This window comes from Passer domesticus, chromosome 5 (genome assembly GCF_036417665.1).
Source record: "Passer domesticus isolate bPasDom1 chromosome 5, bPasDom1.hap1, whole genome shotgun sequence".
NCBI classification, from domain to species: domain Eukaryota; kingdom Metazoa; phylum Chordata; class Aves; order Passeriformes; family Passeridae; genus Passer; species Passer domesticus.
This window is the reverse complement of record NC_087478.1, coordinates 74,921,173-74,942,212: the sequence shown is the minus strand read 5'-3', so window position 1 is coordinate 74,942,212 and position 21,040 is coordinate 74,921,173. Positions and strand designations below refer to the sequence as shown.

The 21,040-nt window shown below is 40.1% G+C and overlaps 1 protein-coding gene across 2 annotated transcripts in view; it reads right to left on the bottom strand.

Moving 5' to 3' along the window:
* LRP6 (LDL receptor related protein 6) overlaps nucleotides 1-21,040 on the bottom strand; it is a 118,123-nt gene that overhangs the window by 37,698 nt on the left and 59,385 nt on the right. For both annotated transcript variants that reach the window (XM_064421103.1, XM_064421104.1), the window contains exons 5-7: nucleotides 20,189-20,320; nucleotides 12,256-12,652; nucleotides 11,608-11,779 (exon numbers count right to left, since the gene is read on the bottom strand). In XM_064421103.1, the coding sequence (XP_064277173.1) occupies nucleotides 11,608-11,779; nucleotides 12,256-12,652; nucleotides 20,189-20,320 (701 nt within the window). The remainder of the gene's footprint in view (nucleotides 1-11,607; nucleotides 11,780-12,255; nucleotides 12,653-20,188; nucleotides 20,321-21,040) is intronic.

Below are 21,040 nucleotides of genomic sequence, written 5' to 3'. Positions count from 1 at the left end.
AGAATCCCAGGCACAATAAACCCACCTTCAGCTGCTACAAGGCAGTGTCTCCAGAGGTTTATGCTGCTTTTAACCACAATGTGGTGTGAGTTTCACATTCTGAGGCCATTCTGAATACTGCAAATCACACTGAGAATATAAGCTACAACAGGAAACAGATGTGGTGTAACCACAAACACCACCTTTACTGAAAGAGCAAGTAGTTCCATGAAAAAAAAAAATTTGAAGTGCAAAAATTAAACGGCCTCAGACAAAATACCAGATATCCTGCTTGGAGAATATGGGCTTTGTTTATCCTAAAACAATAATGAATGCAAACCTATAGCTATATGAACATACAGCTTATTCAAAGTAAGCAAATTACTGCTGAAAATGTTGTCTCATTTTAAAATGCTGCACTTAGTGATCAGCAAGAACAATAAAATAGCAACTTTGAAGCACTACTTCTAATTTAAAATTACAGACTGGAATGCACAGTGACATATTCCACGGGTCTTTCCTGTTAGAAAGATACCTTGCATTCAATTCACTTCTAAGTACCAGTAATCACTGGGATAAATAGGCTAATGCAATGAATTTACCTTTTTGATAATCTGGGATTTGAATGTATGGTAGTTTAAACTTGTCACTTGACTGCTTTAGCTCTAGAATTTCATCATTAAATCTATCTCATTTATGAAAACCATGCTCAGCTCTGTGTAGAGCTTGTGCTGGGACCCTGGCAGAACTGCAGACTAGCAGTCCCAGGTCAGCACTCAGGTGCAGGGCACCAAGGGCAGGGGCAGCAGAGGCTGAGCAGATGTGCACAGGTTCATGTGCACAGGTTCATGTGCACAGCACTGAGGAGATGCCCCCCACAGAAAGGGTCTGTCCCTATCAGCCCATGCTGAGATCAATACCAAACTAAGAGCCCACTCCTACAAGGACTAAGATGAAGGTGACAGAGTGCAGACCATTATCTTTCCTCTTAACTCATAAGCACAATTGAAGTTCTCAGTAGAGAGCTACAGAATCAAGACCAGCCCAGGTGGAAGAATCAATCCCTGAAAGAACATCTGGTCCATTTTTTGGGGGGAAAGAAGCCTAGATAAGATTATCCAGCATCCTGTCCAGTTACATCTTGAAAACTTCTAGTAAGGGAAGGGACTCCACTATATGCTTCAGTAAAGTAATTCTTTCTTATGAAATCTCCCTCAAGGCACCTTGTACCAGCTGCCCCTGTCCTCTCCAATGTGGCACCATCCATGTTCTGGGAGAGCCTCCCTCCTCCTCCCTGAATACTGAAAAAATGTGAGCCTTCTCTTCCCCATGGGGAAAAGACCAAACCCCTTCTGTCTTTCCTCACAGCGTGGGTTCTCACCATTCCTTTAGGCACTCTCCGCTCTCCCTGCAGCTCTGTTGAATTTGGGGACCAGAACTAGACACAGCTGGTTATGGCCTGACAAGCCCTGAGTGGGATGACCAATGTCCCCATGGATGCAGCCCAGGATCCTGTTTGCCTTCATTGTACAGCAGCACACTGGCACCATTTGCCCTCACTGAACCTGCATTGGCTTGTCCCAACCACCTGCTTCCCTTGGCTTGCAGGTTTCTAGGAGAACTCTTTCCAGGGACTGGAATAAAACGAATGGGCCTGTAGCTTCCCAGGTGCTCTTTTGGATATACTGTAAATGATCAGGGAGCAGGTTAAATATCTTGCATGCTAAGCTGTTTCTCTGGCTGACAGGAGCAGGGGAAGTCAACAATCAACAAAAATTTATAAACAATACCTGTAACACTATGTTCAAAAAATATATTACTTATGAGTATGGAATAGGCCTCTGTGATGGACTGTAAGTCCCCAGCTACACTACAAGATATTGCCAAAACATTATTTCTTTCAGACATGCATCAGTAAAACAAAAATCCACCCCCCCACTAAAACAAACAACTCTTCCAGTAAAATCCATAAGCTCCTCTAATTTCAGATACTTGAACCTAAGCCCTGATTTTTAAAATCAACGGCCTGTTTTTGGATAAACGACAGGTACCATAGCCATTACTGATTCCTGAATTTCAGCATCTTTACCAGCATCACCTTACTCACCCTCAGAGAGGCCAGAAGACCTCACTTAATATGCAGGACCTCAATTGCTCTGCTCCAATACTACTGCCATCACTGCCCCAGCTCTACAAAATTCTTATCATGCATCACAGCTGGAAAGCATCTTCCCCCACTGACTCACAGGAAGAATGCAATTGTAGCATTCAACTTTCTTATGGAAGGATAAGGAATTAGAAAGTCTTCTGAGCCCATGGCAATGCTTTGCATGTCACAAGTCCTGGAAGTGCAGATCACACTAACTTGTTTCCTTGGACCATGTTGAAATATACTCTGGATATAAGGTATGGTTTACCTTACAGTATGCACAAAACCCCAGACATTTGGCACAGGCGTCTCTGATGGAACTGTCACAAAAAAAAAAAAAAAAAAAAAAAAAAAAGTACACTCTTCCTGAGCAGATCTTAAATTCTTAACTCATTCCAGTGACAACTTGGGTTTCTCCCAGTAGTTTAAAACCAGCAGAAAATAATCAGAAAGCATTACCACCTTCACAATTTCCACATGGGTCATGCTAATGCACCACAGGAATAGATACAACTTAGAACAATGAGTAAAAAAGGGGAATTTCTCATGAGTTTGACCATTAACATTGATCTACTTAAGATGATCACGAAAAGCATTACTGTAGAACACCCTGAAATACTGAATTCAGTACAAATGTCCCAGATATTCCAACACACCATGGTGAGCAAGGCTTGCATTATAGCTGAAATAATTTAGGAATATTCACACTCAAGACTTGGTTACTCCAGCCCTGATTATACAGAGGTAAATACCTACACATGCTGTTTGATGCAACAAGTATCAACTCAGTTGATGGCAATGCTAATCAGGGATATGACTGTTCACTGGCTACCTAAATGCACATGAATTAACATTTATTTGGTTAAAGAAAAGAAACTTGGGCGGCATCTCTCTTAAAAATAATTCTAAAAGATAGCTGGAATGCCTTCTAATCATTATATTTGCATATTTTTTTTTGAGTGGGTTTAAGAACAATGTATTTTCAACTTCTCTGAGCAACATAAAACAGACTGGAATGATTTCACTGTTATGGCTGCAGCAATCATATAATTAACACATGTATTTGCTGCAAAACAGCTGCTCTAAGAGAGAAACAAAGAGATCTTGTCTAAATTTCCAGTTTTATTAGTCTTCCCTCTAAAAAAACTCTTGATCAACTATACTCTCTCTAAGTGAACAACTGAAGCTTTCAACTCAGTTTGAAGAAATTATTCTGTCAGTGTCATTTACTTACTATTAACAGTACTTCTCCTCAATTCCAAAACATTAAGGAATGAAATGGGAAGTCCTCTCTTCATTCTGGTGAAATCCTGAGGAATCAGCAGAAGGGATCCCTGGAACCCTTTGGATTTGCTTCAGAAACCAAATGCCTCCAGCCAAGTCCATGATTTCTTACTGCTAATTGTTTTATAATAGCCATTAAAAATTCCTAATTTAACAGTTCCTCAGCACTTTCAGTTTCCTTTAGAACTCTAACAATTTTTCCAAAGAATTCAAAATATATTTTTTTTTGAGCATGGATAATATTCCTAATAGGACTGCTGTGAAGATAAATATGTACAAACAGTATGGAGATTAACTTCATAAACACCCTTTCTATCAGGCTACACACACTGCTGTACGCTCATTTCTTTCACAACAGGACAACTGTCTTAGCTCACTGACCAATGCCAACAGCAGAAATGTTTTCCCTGTGATGGATTTTAGATTTTAATTTTAGAAACAAGTGGTTCAATTTTTAATTAAATGGTTAAAGTCAGATAAAGTTACAAGTAGGCTAGAAAAATATTTTAGAACCGTTGTGACAATCACAGATGACATCTCCTAGGCAATCACATGCAACACAAAAAACCCCTGCATTTGTAAAGAACAGGTTAAGACCAAAAAAAAAAGAGTTAAAATGATAAATAAGATGAGAAAAGAGATTTTCATGGGGGAAAAAAAGGAGCTCCTCTGAAAAGACTCAGTGGTAAAACAGGTGACTAAAAACACTTTACTATGGAGAATAATTTTGGTATGCAATCCATAGGGTGGAGTGGCAGCAGTCAAGGAGTGTTCTGTTACCTGGCATGGGCTGTGGGGGCAACAAAGGAAACTGATGACTGCATTTTGCAACTTACTATTTAGCAACTGAGACCTGTGGGCAGCTACACACAACACTTTGCAGAATGTAAACCAGACTAACCAAGACCAACCTGAAACCTCACAGTGGGTTTGGGGGAACAGTTTTACAAGGATGCTCTTGCATGTGGGCAAAAGCCTCTGTGCTCTTCTTTCCCAAGGTTCTTTCTTTCAGTGCTTTGCCCCATAAACTTATTTTTCATTTGTTCTCTACCTAACCTGATGTTTTCCAGACTCTTTAGTAAGCGACTATAATGGGTTTTTTATAGAGGGGAAAAAATGCGGAAAGTTTGCTACTGTTTTACCAAGTCCAAGTGGTTCAGGGAATAGTGCAGTGAGAGACTCAACCAGTTATGAGATACTTTTCACCTTTGGTGGCAGCAAGCTTTCAAGTTGATTCAATTGCTCCTATTCACTAAAGCACTTCGATTTCAAGGGTCTTGCATGTCCAAGAGCTTGGTTTTCCACCCTTTTCCACAGACTCTTTGCCACACTACAAGATGATGTATGGTACGAGAAAAGATGTTCAGGTTAAGACTACAAAATCTCATAGGAAAGTAAGAAGCTCGTGTGAAGAAAGCTAAATCATTATTGAGAGGGATTGAAGGTCAGGTGGATACTTCCAAAGAAGCCCAGGTCCAAGATCAGTACAAGGTTTTGCACAGCAATGCAACTCAGCTTGTGAAATGGGAAAAAAAAAAAAAAAAAAAAACAACAGAATTTTGGAGACTAAGGGATAACAGTGGACTGACAAACAGTACTCAGCTGAAACAGAAACACAGACAACAGCTCAGTATCTCTTCACACTGCTCCCCAGCTTGCCATGAAATATCAGAAGTGTCAGAGTCAGCTGAGCTGATGACTCTGGCTGTGTTGGTTTGAGGGAATTCAGTGTTTCCCCTTAGGTAACCGATACTGGCTGCTAGCAGAGGCTTGTTGCTTTCTAGGTGAGACACCTGTGTAAACCAAAACACAATTTCCTAACTCCAATGTGAAAAATCTGGGCACCATGTACGACATATGAATGTAGATCCAACAGTTAATACTCCAATCAGCTGCACGCTGGGCCATGGGGACCATGAGGCTTTCAGAGCTGGCAGCAGCAAACCAGGACTGCTCATCTTTCAGCAAAGGCTGTAAGAAATGTCTCTGAATTCTCAATGTGAGCAAGTCAGCACAACTTTCTGCTCAAATGTGTCTCGAGCGTCTCTGACACAGTAATTCCAGGCTCTCCTTAGAGGTAACAGAAAAAAAAAAACAGTAACAGAGAAAAAAACAGCTTTTAGAGTAGGACTCATCTAATCTAATCTAAACATTTTCAGTGTATAAGTGCCGATTTCCAACATTTTTATAAAAGCAACATAAGGGAACTTAAATCAGCTGAACCTGTATCTACATCTCATGAGATGAAACCCACTACAGATTTCAGGATGAATTGCAGAACCATTTGAAAACTGAATGCCAAAGTCTTCTCCACAAAATTTTTAGGGCAGTAATTTCACTTAGAAAAATACCATGTTTGGTACTCAGATCAGAGAGCCAAGTTACTCTTGGGCAGGAGTTCTGGCTCCATCTCCCCAAAAGCTTCCCTCAGTAGGTCTTTGGTAGGAACCTCTCCCTGTCCCACGAAGCATGACAGCCTGTGGATAGCAGATCCCTCAGGACTTCTTGGAGAACTCCTCAGCACAAGTGGCTTGCAATGTAAGGTCTCAATAATCATATTTTTCATATCTGAATTTTGTTTAGGTAATCTCAATTTATCAAAAGTAATAAGAAGTTAACTTTTAATGTTCCAAATTTGAAACGAGCGTGGATGTTAGAAATGTTTGTTCTTTTTTATTTTTGCATTAAAACACCTGGAGTTGACTAGATGATCTCTAGAGGTCCCTTCCAACCCCTACAACTCTATGATTCTGTGAAAAGGTACATATCTAAGTGACAATTCTGTAGCCCCAAGTTCAAAATTCAAAGCAAAAAAAAAATTTTTTTTAAATAAATAGTAACAAACTTACAATGCCAGGAGGTCCTAACTCAGCATTGGAGTCCATGACAAGGGACCATTCAAATCCTTGTATCCAGCTCTGCAACAGCCAGGAGACCTTACTAATATGTGTTCTGTGGCTGTCATTAGTTTGTTTTTTCATAAAGTTTAACTATCTTGGTCAGCATCACAAAATTTAATTCTTCCTTAAGTTCATTCAGAAGTTCAAAAGAAACTTCTCAAATGAAAATTATACCAAGTATAAACTAATAGTGGTTTGGATTTTTAAAAAAATAAATCCTCACTCTACTACTAATTTCAAAAATCTATATTTTTTCTTAATACAGACTTAGCAGGTGTTAAGAAATAGCTGGAAACACCCCAACAAAGTAAGCTTTAAATTTCTGAAACAGGCATGGAGTACAGGGATCTGTCCCTACCCTCTATAGCACATATTTGTTTTCTGTTGAATGAAATTCCCAAGTGCCACAACTATCCAAATCAAAAGTAAACAGCAAAGCAACTTCAGGTATTTCTTTCAACTACCTTACTTCTCATACCTGCAAAAGTTTAATGCAAGTACACAAAAGCAGCTGTGTTCAAGAGCTAGGCATAGAATGGATTCTACTTCTCAATTTTCAAACCTGTGCTTCAATCAGGCTGGATGGGATCAGTAACCAGGCTTGCAAGTCATCAGCATTTCACAGTACAAAGACTGAGACAAAAATTCTCAGTCAGAAAATAATCGGTGTATACTTAGAAAACAAAATTTCCTTATTAGGGTGGCAGTAAAATTGAGGGAGTTGTCATCGGAGGAAAATATAGCCCTGCAATTTCAGGATTAGAATATGAATTAGAGCATTCTCTAGATGCCAGACTATCAGCTCCCAGGTCAAAGACAAAAACGTCCTCTCTGTTCAAGATTTCTGTGCTCTATAAAGTCTTAGCAGCATCTGCTTTTCTGTTGTCCAGCAAGGCTGAGTTCTGAACACTGGTGTGTACTTAAGCTGAAAAACAGCAGGATGTAATACTTTCCATATTAATCATGAGGATTAGAGACAGTAATGCCAGGCACGGCTAATAGATTTGGGAATGCACAAACACTTCAAGTTGGAGCTGCACTCAGAAATCACCAGATAATGGTTGGATCTGAGCAGGAGACACATCCTTTCTTTACTCTCACCACTAGTAGGTGTTAGTGGGTGTCACCTCAGGCTCTGAGAATGGAGAATAGGAGAGGATGAATAAAGAAAAATGAAGCAAAGAATGAAAAACTATGAGAAATCAGCCATATCAACATGACTTCCCCTTAACACACACAGCCACACATGCATGCAGCCATTTATAATTGCTTTATCAATACCAGCTTTGCTGACCATTTAAAAATCCAACCTATGCCTTAGAACAGGTAGCGTACGTGCCAAGAACACAAATATTCACTAGAGCAGGAAAACACAAGACCAATTCAACAGAGCAGATCATACATTTTTAACCTCATAGCACGGCAGGAAAATGCTTTAAACCTGTAGCAAGTCAATGAGAAATCTTCCCCACTGGTAAGCACAATAGCAGCCATCCATTTCAATAGAAGTTTATCAGCAGTGAAACCTGACCGAGATAAATGACGAAGCTGTTGAGCCACAGCCTGCTTCTGCCTGCTGCAGGCTGCCAGATAAAATGGGAACAAAAGCTCCCTGCTGTACCCCCTGCCAGTCTCCATTAACCCCTGCTGATGCTTTATTATCGTCTGGGGGCTCCAGAACAGCATAGCATGAATCAGTGGGTAAAAAATAAATAATAAAAGCTCCTACGTAGCACAAACAAACCAGAAACGTGGCTTGCAAGAATGACATTCAGTTTGGTATACCCCTGCAATTAAATAATGGTTCTGAGAAATCCCACATGCAATGGCAAGAAAAATGAGAAAATCACAAAGTAGGTAAAATCATGTATGAAAAAACTACTTAAAGGCAATAAAGGCAAGTACACACATGCATTTCTCCTGCTTTTATCCCCCTTTTCAACTATACACAAACACATGAAGCAAAGCAGGGACCAAGCATTTTATTCTGATGACAATTCCAAGTTTCATCATTGGAACCAGTCATAAATTCCCTTCTTTGTTGCACCTACACCAGTGTCCTGGCAAACCCATCCGTGGGATTGCTTTTGCTCAAGACTGGGGTGCACTTGGTGGGTGATATAGAGGGATGGGGAAACAAAATGGGTACCTCAGGAGGATTTATTTTTTGGGTGAGAACAGTGTGTGATGTTGTGTATAATATTGGTTGCCAAATGACACTGCCACTGCATGCTTTAACTCCATGGACAATGAGGATGGACTGCTCCAGACACACCAGTCACCAGCTCCTGATGTAATTTGCACCCAGCCAACATCACAAGAGTCCTCCTGCCCTGGGAGACACTTGGGACAGATAAAACCCACAGCCATGGATTAAATTAACTCAACAAACATCTTGGGGGGATGGCCACTGACTACAGAAATGAGAGCTGTACTTGTGTGTGCGAGTCTGTGTGGATACATACATGTATATAGTTGGAAGGAGTAGGACCTGGGCATGATGTACATGGTATAAAATAAGGGGTAGGACATGTCCTGGTTCTGGGCAGGAGAGGATTCATTTTTGCAGTAGTCAGCATGGCCAGGACCTGGAGGTTATTCTGTAGCCCCTCAAGTCACTGCTGGGTGTGGAGGAAGCCATCTAGTTTTTTTTCTATTGTCAAGAATATTCTGAATGAACAATTTCTTTCTCTCATTACTATTGTGCTGTTACTGTTAGTTTTCTTATCACATCGCTGCTTTCAGTAAATTATTCTTATCTCAGCCAGTGATCTTTGCTTTTTGTGACTCCAATTCTCCTCTCCATTCTGTTGGGGGAAGTGGGAGATATGTGGTTTGGAGAGTCTTGGTGGGAGCACTAAACTGGGGAGCACCATTCCTTAATCATGACAGGTGTGGATAAAAAAAAAAAATCCCCTTTAGACTGAACCATTCTTTTCTATGGACACCCCCACTTCATCCTATAAGGCCCTTCCATGCTTTACTAACTACAGAAGCCACACTGAACATATGTGCTGATCACTACCAGGGTCACTGATTTTGAACCCCTTTCTGCCCCTCTGAAGTGCAGTTAGCAAGCAGCAACATTGCATCTAAGGAAGAACATGACAGAATGGCCTCAGCACAGGAGAAGAGAGGCTGCATGGGCTCCATCCAAAGGTCTACCCATCCCAGTATCTCAGAGAATAATCAACTCACAGAACTGCATAACAAAGGAAATGCATACAGAAACTTTTCAAAAAGAATCCTTCCTTCTACAGCAATTTACAGTTCAGTGATTTGTAGTTCAGAGGCAATTTTATTTGCCACTAAATTGCAGGGGAATTCCCTTCCACAAACCTACCCAGTCTTCCTAGTAGCATGTGTAAGCTTTTAACATCTACAAACATTTCCACAACTTGCAACATCTGCTTTTGTTTGTTCTGCACCCACCACCTAAAATTAGTTACAAGCACCAATATCTTCTATCAAAAAAGGTGTCTGTGTGGGAAGTGTTGGTCACCTTACACAAAATTTTACAGATCTGTGTCACATATGCCTAAATGAACACCCTCAGGAATCAAAAAATACAAACCCACATTCTCAAACAAAACTAAAATCCAAAAGCACCAAAGAAAAACTGTGGGGGAACTACTTCTCTGTTGCTTTTAAGGTTTTAGCCTGACTGTTTCAAGATTTACTGCAAGTTGATAACAGTTAACAAATGTTAACTTTTTATAAAAAGCAGCAGCAGTAATGCAATTCTAACACTTGGAGACTCATAGGAAAAAATAACCAGTAATTCTGAAATCTTAGAGTGATAAATCTTTTCTGATGCCCTGCATAAATGGTACATGACAACCTGGAAACAAACTCATTTTGCTGGCTTACACTCATTTAAGAACAATTAAATGGAAATTGTCCCAAAAAACCTTTGTGCCAAATCAGATATCTTCTGTCCTGCCACAGACACTGTAATGTCGACATAAACACTCTATGATGTGTTCTAGCCAGTTAGACAGAATTGCAGCAGTGAGCTCATGCCTGATCTAGATGAAAATTTCTGCCACAAACTCATCCAGCATTGAATAGAACCATTATTAATGAATAAGGAATCTCAGTGTTCTGGCAAACATGAGGGTGAAGAATGCCTAACCTTCCTTTTGCAAAACACATTCAAGGCTGAGTCAGTATCAGGACTGAAGTGCTCAATAAATAAATCTCTACACATCACTAAGACTATTTTCTTCTCTTTTCTCAGAGCTGGTGTAATATTAGGTGAATTACAGACTATAAATCTTGTTTTCAGGACAGAGAAAACTGCTCCCTGAGGCTCTCTCAAGGACTGCTTCAAGCAACTCACCTTGCAGGACTGGAGTTACTTTGGCTGTAAAGGAGAGCTGATGTTATGTGACTTTCCAGCACATGACTATGACTTCACCTTGACTTATTTGTAGTTATAAATTAGTGAAAACAACTTTGTAAGTCTAGAAAAGATACGATTGTGCCTAATGTGATAAGTGCTAAAAGTTATTTGCAACAGTTAGGAATCAACAAGGAAAGCCCTGATTCCTCAAAGGAAGGCAAATCTACCAGGACATAGCACAGGCAATCCTGTGCACCAGGGAGTAGTCAAGTCTGCCACTTCCAACAAAAGCTTTTGACAGCAAACTGATCAAATGCTAAACAATACCATTTTCTCAAAGACTGAGAGATAATAAATGCCAAATTTGTTTCGTAACTGTTACACACAAAAAAAAATAAAGGCAAGACTTTCAATGTGGGAGAGAAGAAAAAGTGTCCTTTTTTAATTAAAAGTTTCAACTGGACATATCAGAAAAAAAAAGAAAATCTATGCTCTTGCTGAAACTCTAATTAAACAAGGGAGATGCAAAGTATAAAGGATTTCTGGAAGTATAAATAAGTATATGTGAATGAAGATTAATTTCTTTAAAATATATTTTACTAGGCTCTAAATTCAGCAAAGATTGAAAGATAATTTTTTTAAACTACATACATTAATCCCAGTGAAAAGCTTTTTCCCCAGATTACCTAAGGATCGCCTTATTTAACAAGTCCTTATCACACATTCTTACAAGGACAGCTCTAGTACATGGATATAATTTCTATTTTACACCAAAAAAAAAAAGAGGTAAAAATAGCAAGTAACTTGCCCAAAGGGTGAGAAGAACAGAGAAGAACAACTCAACCACCATCCCATCACTCTTTCTGGCTGTATCAGAATATGAACACCTAGAAAAGCAAAACTTCATTCTATAACTTCATGGAATAAAAAATGCAGGTACAGTTACAAACCTCTATTTTGTCTGTTTTGGCATCTCCCCAGTATATTTTGCTTTCTGCATAATCCAGTGCCAACCCATTTGGCCAGCCAAGTGAGGTGTTCACCAGCACAGTTCTGTCTGAGCCATCCAGTGCTGCCCTCTCAATCTTTGGGATTTCTCCCCAGTCAGTCCAGTACATGTACCTGCAAAAGAAACAAAACGTTATTAATCCAAACCTCCAATATTCTTATAGCTTCTTCTGGACTACTCTTCCTCAAAACCACATGGCATGTAGAAAGTTACATCCCTAATCCAAAAATATTTCCTTACCTAGGTAAGAATGCCCAAACCATTCAGAAAGAATTGGCATGTAAACACACAAAATTCCTGTATCAGTCTGCTCAGCAAGACAATACAACCAGGGCTATTAGCTAGAATAAACAAGCTGATTCACACAATCCACAAAAATATTTTTAAAAATAATAAAATATGGACACATAAGGTCAAAGTAGAGCAGCAGTGCTTGCGCTTCACAGCCTTAACTTTCAGAGAATCCCAGTACTTTCATTTGGAAAGCTCAGAAGTTTATCACTGCATCCCATTATCTACACAGCAGCAGCCAGAGGTATCTTCCTTGCATGACCAATACTTGAAAAAATGCTCACAAACAGCTCCTCACCCAACCACGGGATCCAGCACAATAGCTCTGGGTTCTTCCAGGTCTTCTGAAATCAAGATTTTCCTCATGGTGCCATTCAGCCTGGTGACTTCGATGCGGTCCGTGCCGGTGTCCGTCCAGTACAGGTTGCGGGCCACCCAGTCCACAGCGATGCCGTCGGGGTGCGCGATCTGTGCCGTGACCACGAACTGGCTGCCCGAGCCGTCCAGGAAGGAGCGGCGTATGGCCCTCACTTCGTCATCTGTCCAGTAGATGTATCCTTCCAGAGGATCGAAGTCAATGGCGATGGCGTGGCGGATGTCCTCCAGCGGCAGCACGATGTCTGTGAAATCGGGCGTGTCCAGGGAAATGCGCCTCAGGTCCGTCCGGCGGGCCAGGAGCAGCAGCGCGGTGGCACCTGCAGGAACAGGACAAACAAACTCCTTGGAAACACGGCAAGAGGTCTGGAAACAGGGAACCTCAGTCTGTTCTTTCCCAACAACGTGGTCTAGCGACCTTGATTTCACAGGACCTAACCAAACTGCTGGGAACCAGCAGAGAATTTCACTCCAAGCTGCTCACAATGTCTCTGCTTATTCTTCTTCAGAACAAGTCAGATGTGTTTACAGAGAAAATGCAGTGGTCCTTTCCCAGAATGTATCATGTTGCACATATTCTCTACCCATATCGTTCCCTCCAAATTACTGAAATAGATATACAGCAATTATGCTGCTATTTTATGCAAATCAACAGATGGCCTGCAACCTCTTCGATGAGAAATTAATTATTTACTGACTGTTTACTGCTGTTGGTGAGAGGACAACCATGACAAACAAGCTGTATATTTCAACATGTAACAGAGAACACCACAAGTAAACCTCTTTAGAGAAACTCTAATTGGAGGAGTCAGATTTGGCAACAGACCACTGTGCCATGACCATGGAGGGCTGTCACTTTCTCCCACATTTGCTGAGAACAAGCTTATTGAAGACATGAAGATAAATAACAGTGTCTTATAAAGTAATTTTGAGTCAATGCAAACAAAAGCCTGCTGGCTTTTGGGTCAAAAGTCAGAATCATAATAAATAACTAAGATCAGCTTGCACTGCAGAAGACTTCACATAGGCAACGCGGCATGTTTAATGGTACTGTCAATGACAGTTGCACTTAACATCTAATCTAATTCATTTTCATTTAATTTTCTATTCTATGTCCCCAGTTTCAAGGTAATGAAGGATAAACAACCACCACACCCCATTCCAATTAAACTGGCTTATCAGTTTGGAGTCTTAGGGAGATAAGAGCTGCTCAGGCCCGAGGGAAGCCTGGGCTAAGGTGAAAAATGCATGTATAATTGCAGGGAAAGTGTGATGCAATGGCTCTCCTCAAAGAGCGAGAGGACAGGCTTTGGCAGGGGCTGATGGAGGATGAGGGGGAGGGTGGAGAAGGCTTAGGAAAACAAATGCATGAACATGCAGTGAAAATGAGCAATTGCCAAGCCACATTATGTCCATGTCTTGATTTTGATGTGCAAGAGGGATAAATAAGAGCTAGAAGACTGAAAGAGCTAAAACCGAAGTAAGGAAGTTGGTGATGAAAGAAGAATTTTGGTGTCTGATGCCAAATTTGTTTTTAAAAAAAACCAGTGATTGATGTCGGTGGTAGCTGAAACTTCACTGCATGCTAAACCTTGGAAAGATGCCAAAGCAGCCACTGCTTCATTTACAGCAAGTTTTAGGTGTTAAAAACCTCTTTCACAGTGCCGCAGGAAACAGCACCTTTCAACAACTGAAGTTGAGGATATTATTACAAGTGTTTCTGATTGGTAGTCCAGAATGCACTAAGATCAGCTTTGGGACCCTCTGCCCTAAAACACCTTGTGTTCAGAAATATATGTACACACTAATCAACTGTTCTTCTAGCGAGTAACTCTTACGCATTAATTAATCAGGAGGGGGGAACCTGTAATTACACGCCTATGTGTCCTTCAAAATACTGTAAAGCATGAGACACAGCCAAGGGAAAAAAGGCCTGCTAGAGATGGGTTTGTTTTTATAATTACAGAAGCAATTAATCTTGACACAGCAGTCTTTATGTACATCTGCATTTGCTGCTAGTATGTACAACAAAAAAAATTCAGCATCAAGATTCAAGCAGACAGGTGCATTATGTTAACAGAAAGTCTTAGTACATACTAATCCCTACAATTTAGGTTCACGGAAGAAAGAAACCTCTACTACATTTTCTTAGCAACTTCACAGTCATTTATCCAACCTGATTTTTAAACATATTAAAAACCCCAAACAATGATGTCCTTTTTGCATTATCAAGTAAACCTAAAGTTGAGCAAATGCCCTAATCTCAGAGTTCAATATATATATATATTGTCTATCATATACAGAAATAGTGTAAGGCATAATTTAAAAATAATTTGTGTGTTCTGGCTGAAGTTGACAGTCATTTCAAAGAACCAATGCCAGGTTTCCAGAAAGACTCAGTTCAGTATAGCCATACCCTTGCTCGAATTCACCCTTAAAATTGACCAATTGACCTTCCCATTCTTCCCAAAGAGGACCCATTTCAACAGCTTCAGTATCCTGCTTTCAGCCTGCAACATTTGTTTAGTCAAACAACCCACTGTGTTTAAGCTTTAATTCAGCACTGGGAAATGACTGGCTTTCAGCTAACCCGTGCTGGACTCTGGAACCCCGAGCTAAGAATTTCATGGTCCTTATCTGGCGGCTTTGCCAGCATTCCAATCCCTCCATCAAACACCAGCCCTGAGCCCTCCAACCAGACAATAAAAAGTTTAAAGCTTGCTTCAGAGCTATTACCCAAACATTTGCAAGCCAACACCTCAGCTGCTTAGTTAGATCAGCAGTCATTCTGCTCGGGAAAAAGAAACCGAGCAGCAGAGAAGCACCACACCTCCAGGCAGGTTGAGGGAAAGATGGCCCTGAATGCCTCCAGGCTTGTCCTGACAATAGCAAGAGCTGGGCGTATTTATAGCCTGATCCCATTACCGCCTTGATAACAGGCAGGGAAAAGAACCCCAGGTGGTCTCAGAAATGTGGCAAACACCAGCCGTGCAAAGTTTACCTGGCTAGGCACTGATCACCACTCAGGAGATGCTCAAGGGCGCCAGGACACGACAAAACCAATCAATTTTGTTCACTTCTACTCCAAAGATCAGTTATGAAACAAAAGCTAAGATGACAGCAGGATTTCCAGACCTTTTGCCTCGCCTAAGAAAAATCAAGCCTCTAATGATGAGCATGAGGGAGAGAATATCATGAGGACAGAATCGTATTTCGAAAAAAAGAAAAAGACAATGCAGGCTGCATGCAAGCATAACTTTATTTTTGGCTTAAAAAAAAATATCAGCACTTATTAGGGGAACTGGAACAAGTCACAAACGCATAAAACTCCTCAAACCTCAGCTGGCTTAGATGCTTTCAAAGGGCACATGGAGGCTGCAGCCAGAACTCTGATCTCACACACGTATGCAGACCTGAGGCAGTTTTCCCTCTGTTTCTAAACCATTCAACTTGTGGACTAAGCTCAAGATTCTTTTCAGCAGTGCCTCAAGTCACAGGATATTCAAGAGTTAGCAATTTTTTGAAAGCCAAGTCCCTTACTTGTCTAAATATGGACATATAAGCCTTACTACTCCAGACTCTTAGTTTTGAGAGCTTTAGCCTACTTTTATTAAGCACTTTGAAAGCTGGGATTACAAGCTCACGGACGGTGCATTACATTAGTACTGGAACTAATGCTTGCCTCAAAAATTCACTATTAAAATTCTAAATAATTTAAATCTGTGTGCTAGCTGAAGTCAAGAGAAGGGGGAGAAAGGGGGAATCAGAGCAAGCATGAAGATACATGCAAGGGCACAGCTTTAAGTCTAATGCCCTTCTGACCTTTATAATTAATTACATCTTCTCAATGATATACAGGCCTCAGTCATTTGTAAGTTATTGAACTTTAAAACCATCAGTGGTTGCTGAGCTACACAGACACATGCTCAGGAATGCATACAAAAGAAGTGCTAGACCTAAGACATGTATAATGCATTCCCTGTATCTGAGAAATCACGATGGTTAATACATCCCAAATAGAATTACTTCACATTTGACCAAAACAATTAATTTCTAAATATCTTCCCCCAGTTTTGAAGTCACTATTGTGAAAGAGTCCCTGATACAACAATACAAACAAGAGTTTTTCATGTAAGCTCAACCTTAAAACTACAAAGGCAAAAGAACATGTATCTGCAATTAATTATATATTTCTTCTTTCCTTTAAAAGAATTAAAGAAGGAAGGTGTGAAACTAACATCCTGATCTGTGCTGTCAAATCAGGATCCTGGCTATTTTTGACAAAGCAAATTAGGCAGTGGGTAGCCCTAAACTGCAAAAGGAAGTGCAAAATTCTGCTTCCTGCCTCTAGGCCTACCAGGGAAATAGGATGTGAGTATCCATGGGCAAATTAAAGATTCTTTTCCTGGAAGAGAACAGAATGGCCAAAGCAAAGGTGAAATTGAAGAGTAAAGCACTGCTTTTTCTTTGTGAGGCAACTCACACCTCCTTGCTCAGCTGAAGTCACCGCTGGTTTTCTCAGTTTAATCCACGTTTCACTATTGGCAGAAGCAGCTGCAGGACACAAGTCAAACTCCTTACAGGGAAAGACAGAAGCTGAGCACATGGACAGATTCTTACTGCAATGACAAACTCATGTATATAAGAAAATTCAGGTTTGTCTCACAACTATCAAAAGATCATTTGAATATAGCACTGCCAAACTTAGAACAGCAGAACACACAATACTGAAAAACAAATTCCAGTATGTTGTGCACAAGAACAATACATTACCAAGAATATGACACAAGGTGGTAAAAGCTCTCTGGCAGAAGACCCAAGTCCTGCCGAGTGCTCAGAAAAGACTCTTTGCTTCACATGTTACTGATAGAAGACTACCTGGCCATGAAATAACTTACTTTGCCACTCTTATGCTTGAGGGATAGGGATTTACAAACTTTCACCTAGGTAGTGGGGGAGCTAAAACCTTGCTAGAAGCCCACATCTCAGTATACTTCACTGTTTTGATTTGTATCATCAGGTATCAGAAAAGTAGTTAGTCTTATTCTTGAGGTATCATCCCTTCCTGAAACACTGTGGGGAAATCTTTCAAAATCGGAATGTGTGTGTGTTATTGTATTCACAGATCTTACCAAAAATAGTAAAACTCCTCGAAGGTATGATAAAAAAGCCCTACAAAAATGGAGAAACTAGCGCTGGGAGAAAGGCAAGGGAGGAGAAGATTTCCTATAAACCAAGATTATTCAAAAACGCTAGGTTGTCATGGAAACTGCTCAGGGAGGGTCAGCCAGCCTCACCTTTGGCTGCCAGCATCATCTGTCAATGCCAAAGCACTGCAAACACCACAAACACACACTCAAAATTCACCCATCAAAATCTTTCCAGGGCAGCCCAGTATTCTCCTTAGCGCAGCATGAAATAAAGCTCTCTCCTCAAAGAGGCTCATTTCACCATGAAACAATTTGGTTCAGGAACCAGTCTGATTTTAGTCTACTGCTAGAAGACAAAGCCATCTTAAAGAAGAGAAACTCAGCCTAATTTTTCACCTTTCTTCACTTATCAGTCACCAGTCTCTCCCATGGTCATGTACACATTCTAATTGCAAATGGAGATTTAATCAGCACTGCAGCATTACAGATGTGTACTGAAACTAGCTGAAGTAAAAATGTTCAGTTCTCAGGGTTCCACTCTACTTTCACAGCAGACACAGAGGTATCTGTACAGGCAGGTACAAAGAGAAAAAAAAAAACACCCAAGAAACTAGAATCAATGCCCCACCTCTGCACACCTGAAAATGAGAAAACAAATTTACTTCCCGGGGTCCTGGAAGAGCCTAAGAAAGGAAGTTCCCCCAGAGACAGGTCCAGATTTACATCTTGAACTCTGGTCTATGGCTACTCTGCCTCTGTTCAAGCGCCACGCTCTCCTCCCTCCCCCAAATCAATAATTGCAGCCTTTGCATCTACAGGAAGGAGTTCCAAGGAATCTGTGCCTTGAAGAGCTCTGGAAAGTTGTAGGTCACTTACAAAAGCCCTAAGTCTGCTTAGGGATCTGCACCTCCCTTCAGGGAGAGAGGAGTGAAAAAAAAAAAAAAAAAATCTCTGTTTTGGAGCATGCTCAGCTCTAAATGCTGAACTTCTTGCATGAATATGCCAGAAATTAGCCCTGCACAGGATCAAAGCTGCACAAAACCAATGGACCTGATGAATAATTTGAGTAGGTTGTTTCATCTGGGTTATGTGCTGTCTCCTTTCTAAGACCAAGTTAAATAAACAGTCTCAATTTTCTCCCCTCTTCCCACCCTTTTTCTCCTGAAAAGGCAGAGGCAGAATGTCCCCAAAAGATAAAGCAGCAGAGTGATGGTTTAAAATGCAACGAGATATTGACAAGCATAAGAGAAATATTCCTGTATAAAGTTTTTTGCATACAACTGGACAAAATACTGTAGCAACTTGGTTAACAATATTTCTAGTACAGTGGGGGCTTACATTCTGTAAATCAAATACATGTTGTGGCTGACTGAGAACATAAAATTTGGCTTCTTATATTCAGGGAGTGGGAGAAAAGAGCAACAGTTATAAATTCTGAGACATAAGAAATGGCTAAAACAGTGAACTGATGATTCTGTATATCTCTGCATGAAAAATCCTTTTAATAAGGTTCTGGGGTGGATTTTTAATATCATTCTTCTACTTACCCTTGGTAATTTACTTTGATACACTGGAATTTATCTGTGCATATCAAGTATTTTTGAAAATGCACATGGATTTGTGTCACATTCTGACTACATACAACCAACCCAGAGCAGTATTATTAAAGCTTCTCCTTACACCAAGGGAAATGGAAGAAAAACATCTTGTTTGTGTATTGGGAAATTCTTATAAACAATCCTGCCAGGCTAAATTGGGAGCTGTTTTTCACATAAAAGCAGCAATTTATTTTAACAAGGTTCACAGAGACATACAAAAATAATCAGCAGAGAGCATGAAATAGCATGAAATTAAAGAAAACTCTGAACATAGCTGACAAACCTGAAATAATTTTTAAAATATAAAACTCCAATTAAAAAAATATTTCTGTACCCATTTTATTTGGCTTATTTACACTAAGCTCTGCTGTATCATTTCTTCCTCTATTTACTTCTGTCCTAGGGAGATGATCTGCATGAAAGATGGTTGTTTATGATCCAGCTAATTATCTCCCAGTGTTAATTTTGAGCCTGTTAGTGTACTACAGCAACCACAACACATCACAAGACCTACACATACAAAATATAGCAATTTAAAATCATGTATATTAGCCCACAATGAGAAACTAAAAGCAGTTTTTGGTCAGAGCTTGCAGCCCCAAATCTTGATCATGTCTTGACTTTTAGGGCTTTCAGCACCTCTAAAAACATGTCATTATTTTCAGAGAGAGATGTCAGGTGTAAGTGTGTATAATAAATGGACATTTGACTTTAAAAAAAAAGGACTTATTGTACAATCTAATTAGCCAAATACTTAATGATCAATGTCAGAAATATTTTAGAGACAACAGAGGATGTAGGTATCTTTTTCTCTAAGAAAAAGCAACAACAGAGCCCCCCAAAACTTGCAGGGAGTTAGTGACAGAGATAGAACTGCAACTTAGATTTTGCAACTGGAGGTAACCTGCCCTTTGGTCACAAGAATTCTTCATTTTTAAAACGTAGAGGGCATTTTTAATCACTTTTATCTGTACTGCAAAAGCATACATAGTTTCAGAATTCGCCACCCCTAACGTGCATCATTTATACAGTGCAGCTAGAAGAACCCCCTTCCCTCCAAACGCTACTTTGTGCTTAATCTAAAGGATTTTTTAAAAACAAAGCCTACCATCTTTGCAGGTCTTTCCATTCTCAAGAAGTTTCACACCAGTGGGACATGCACACTGATAAGAGGGCTTGGTAGGAGACATCAAACACAAGTGGGAGCAGCCACCATTATTAGTTCCACATGGGTTTGTAGCTGTTAAACATAAATCACACAGATTAATGCTTCTGATAACGAATGACCTCATATCATGTGTTAAGACACAACGGCATTTGAGTGGTAGAACCAGTGGCAGCAACACAGATTAAAGGAGGAAATGATAAACACAGAACAAGTAAAAATTACTTCCAAGTGTTGAGTAGTGGGGTACTTATGGTACCAAAATGCAGGGATGTTGAATGTTTCCCTTCTTGGGAAAGTAGCACTTAGCTCTAAACCAGAACTTTGTTTCAGCTCTGCCCTTCTCATTTTACTCTTCAGCATACTGGTGCTGAATGTATATATAAAAACAAAATGCAAATACAGTAAATTAACACAATGGTTAAGACAGTGGTTACTACACAGTGCTAGCCCTGCTTAATATCATCTGCCAAATTAACATTACTTTCCACTCAGGAACTACCACTTAGAAAAATAAAAACACTGTGTTGCCTGTAGTTATGGTACAGGAAACAGAAAAATACAACAAGAGCATAAACGTGTTGGGCAGAAAAAAAGTAAGAGATGGGGGGTTTTCTTGCACTTAAAAATCCCTGCAAAAAACGTAGAGAATATCTGGTTTCCCTTTGGGTCTTCTGCTATTCTCTGCACTGGAAAAAATTGCATCATGACATTGGGTGAAGCCACCCAGCACCATACAGAAAGACTAATTAAGATTTTTGCAAATCAGTTCCAGATTGCAATTAAAAAAGGACA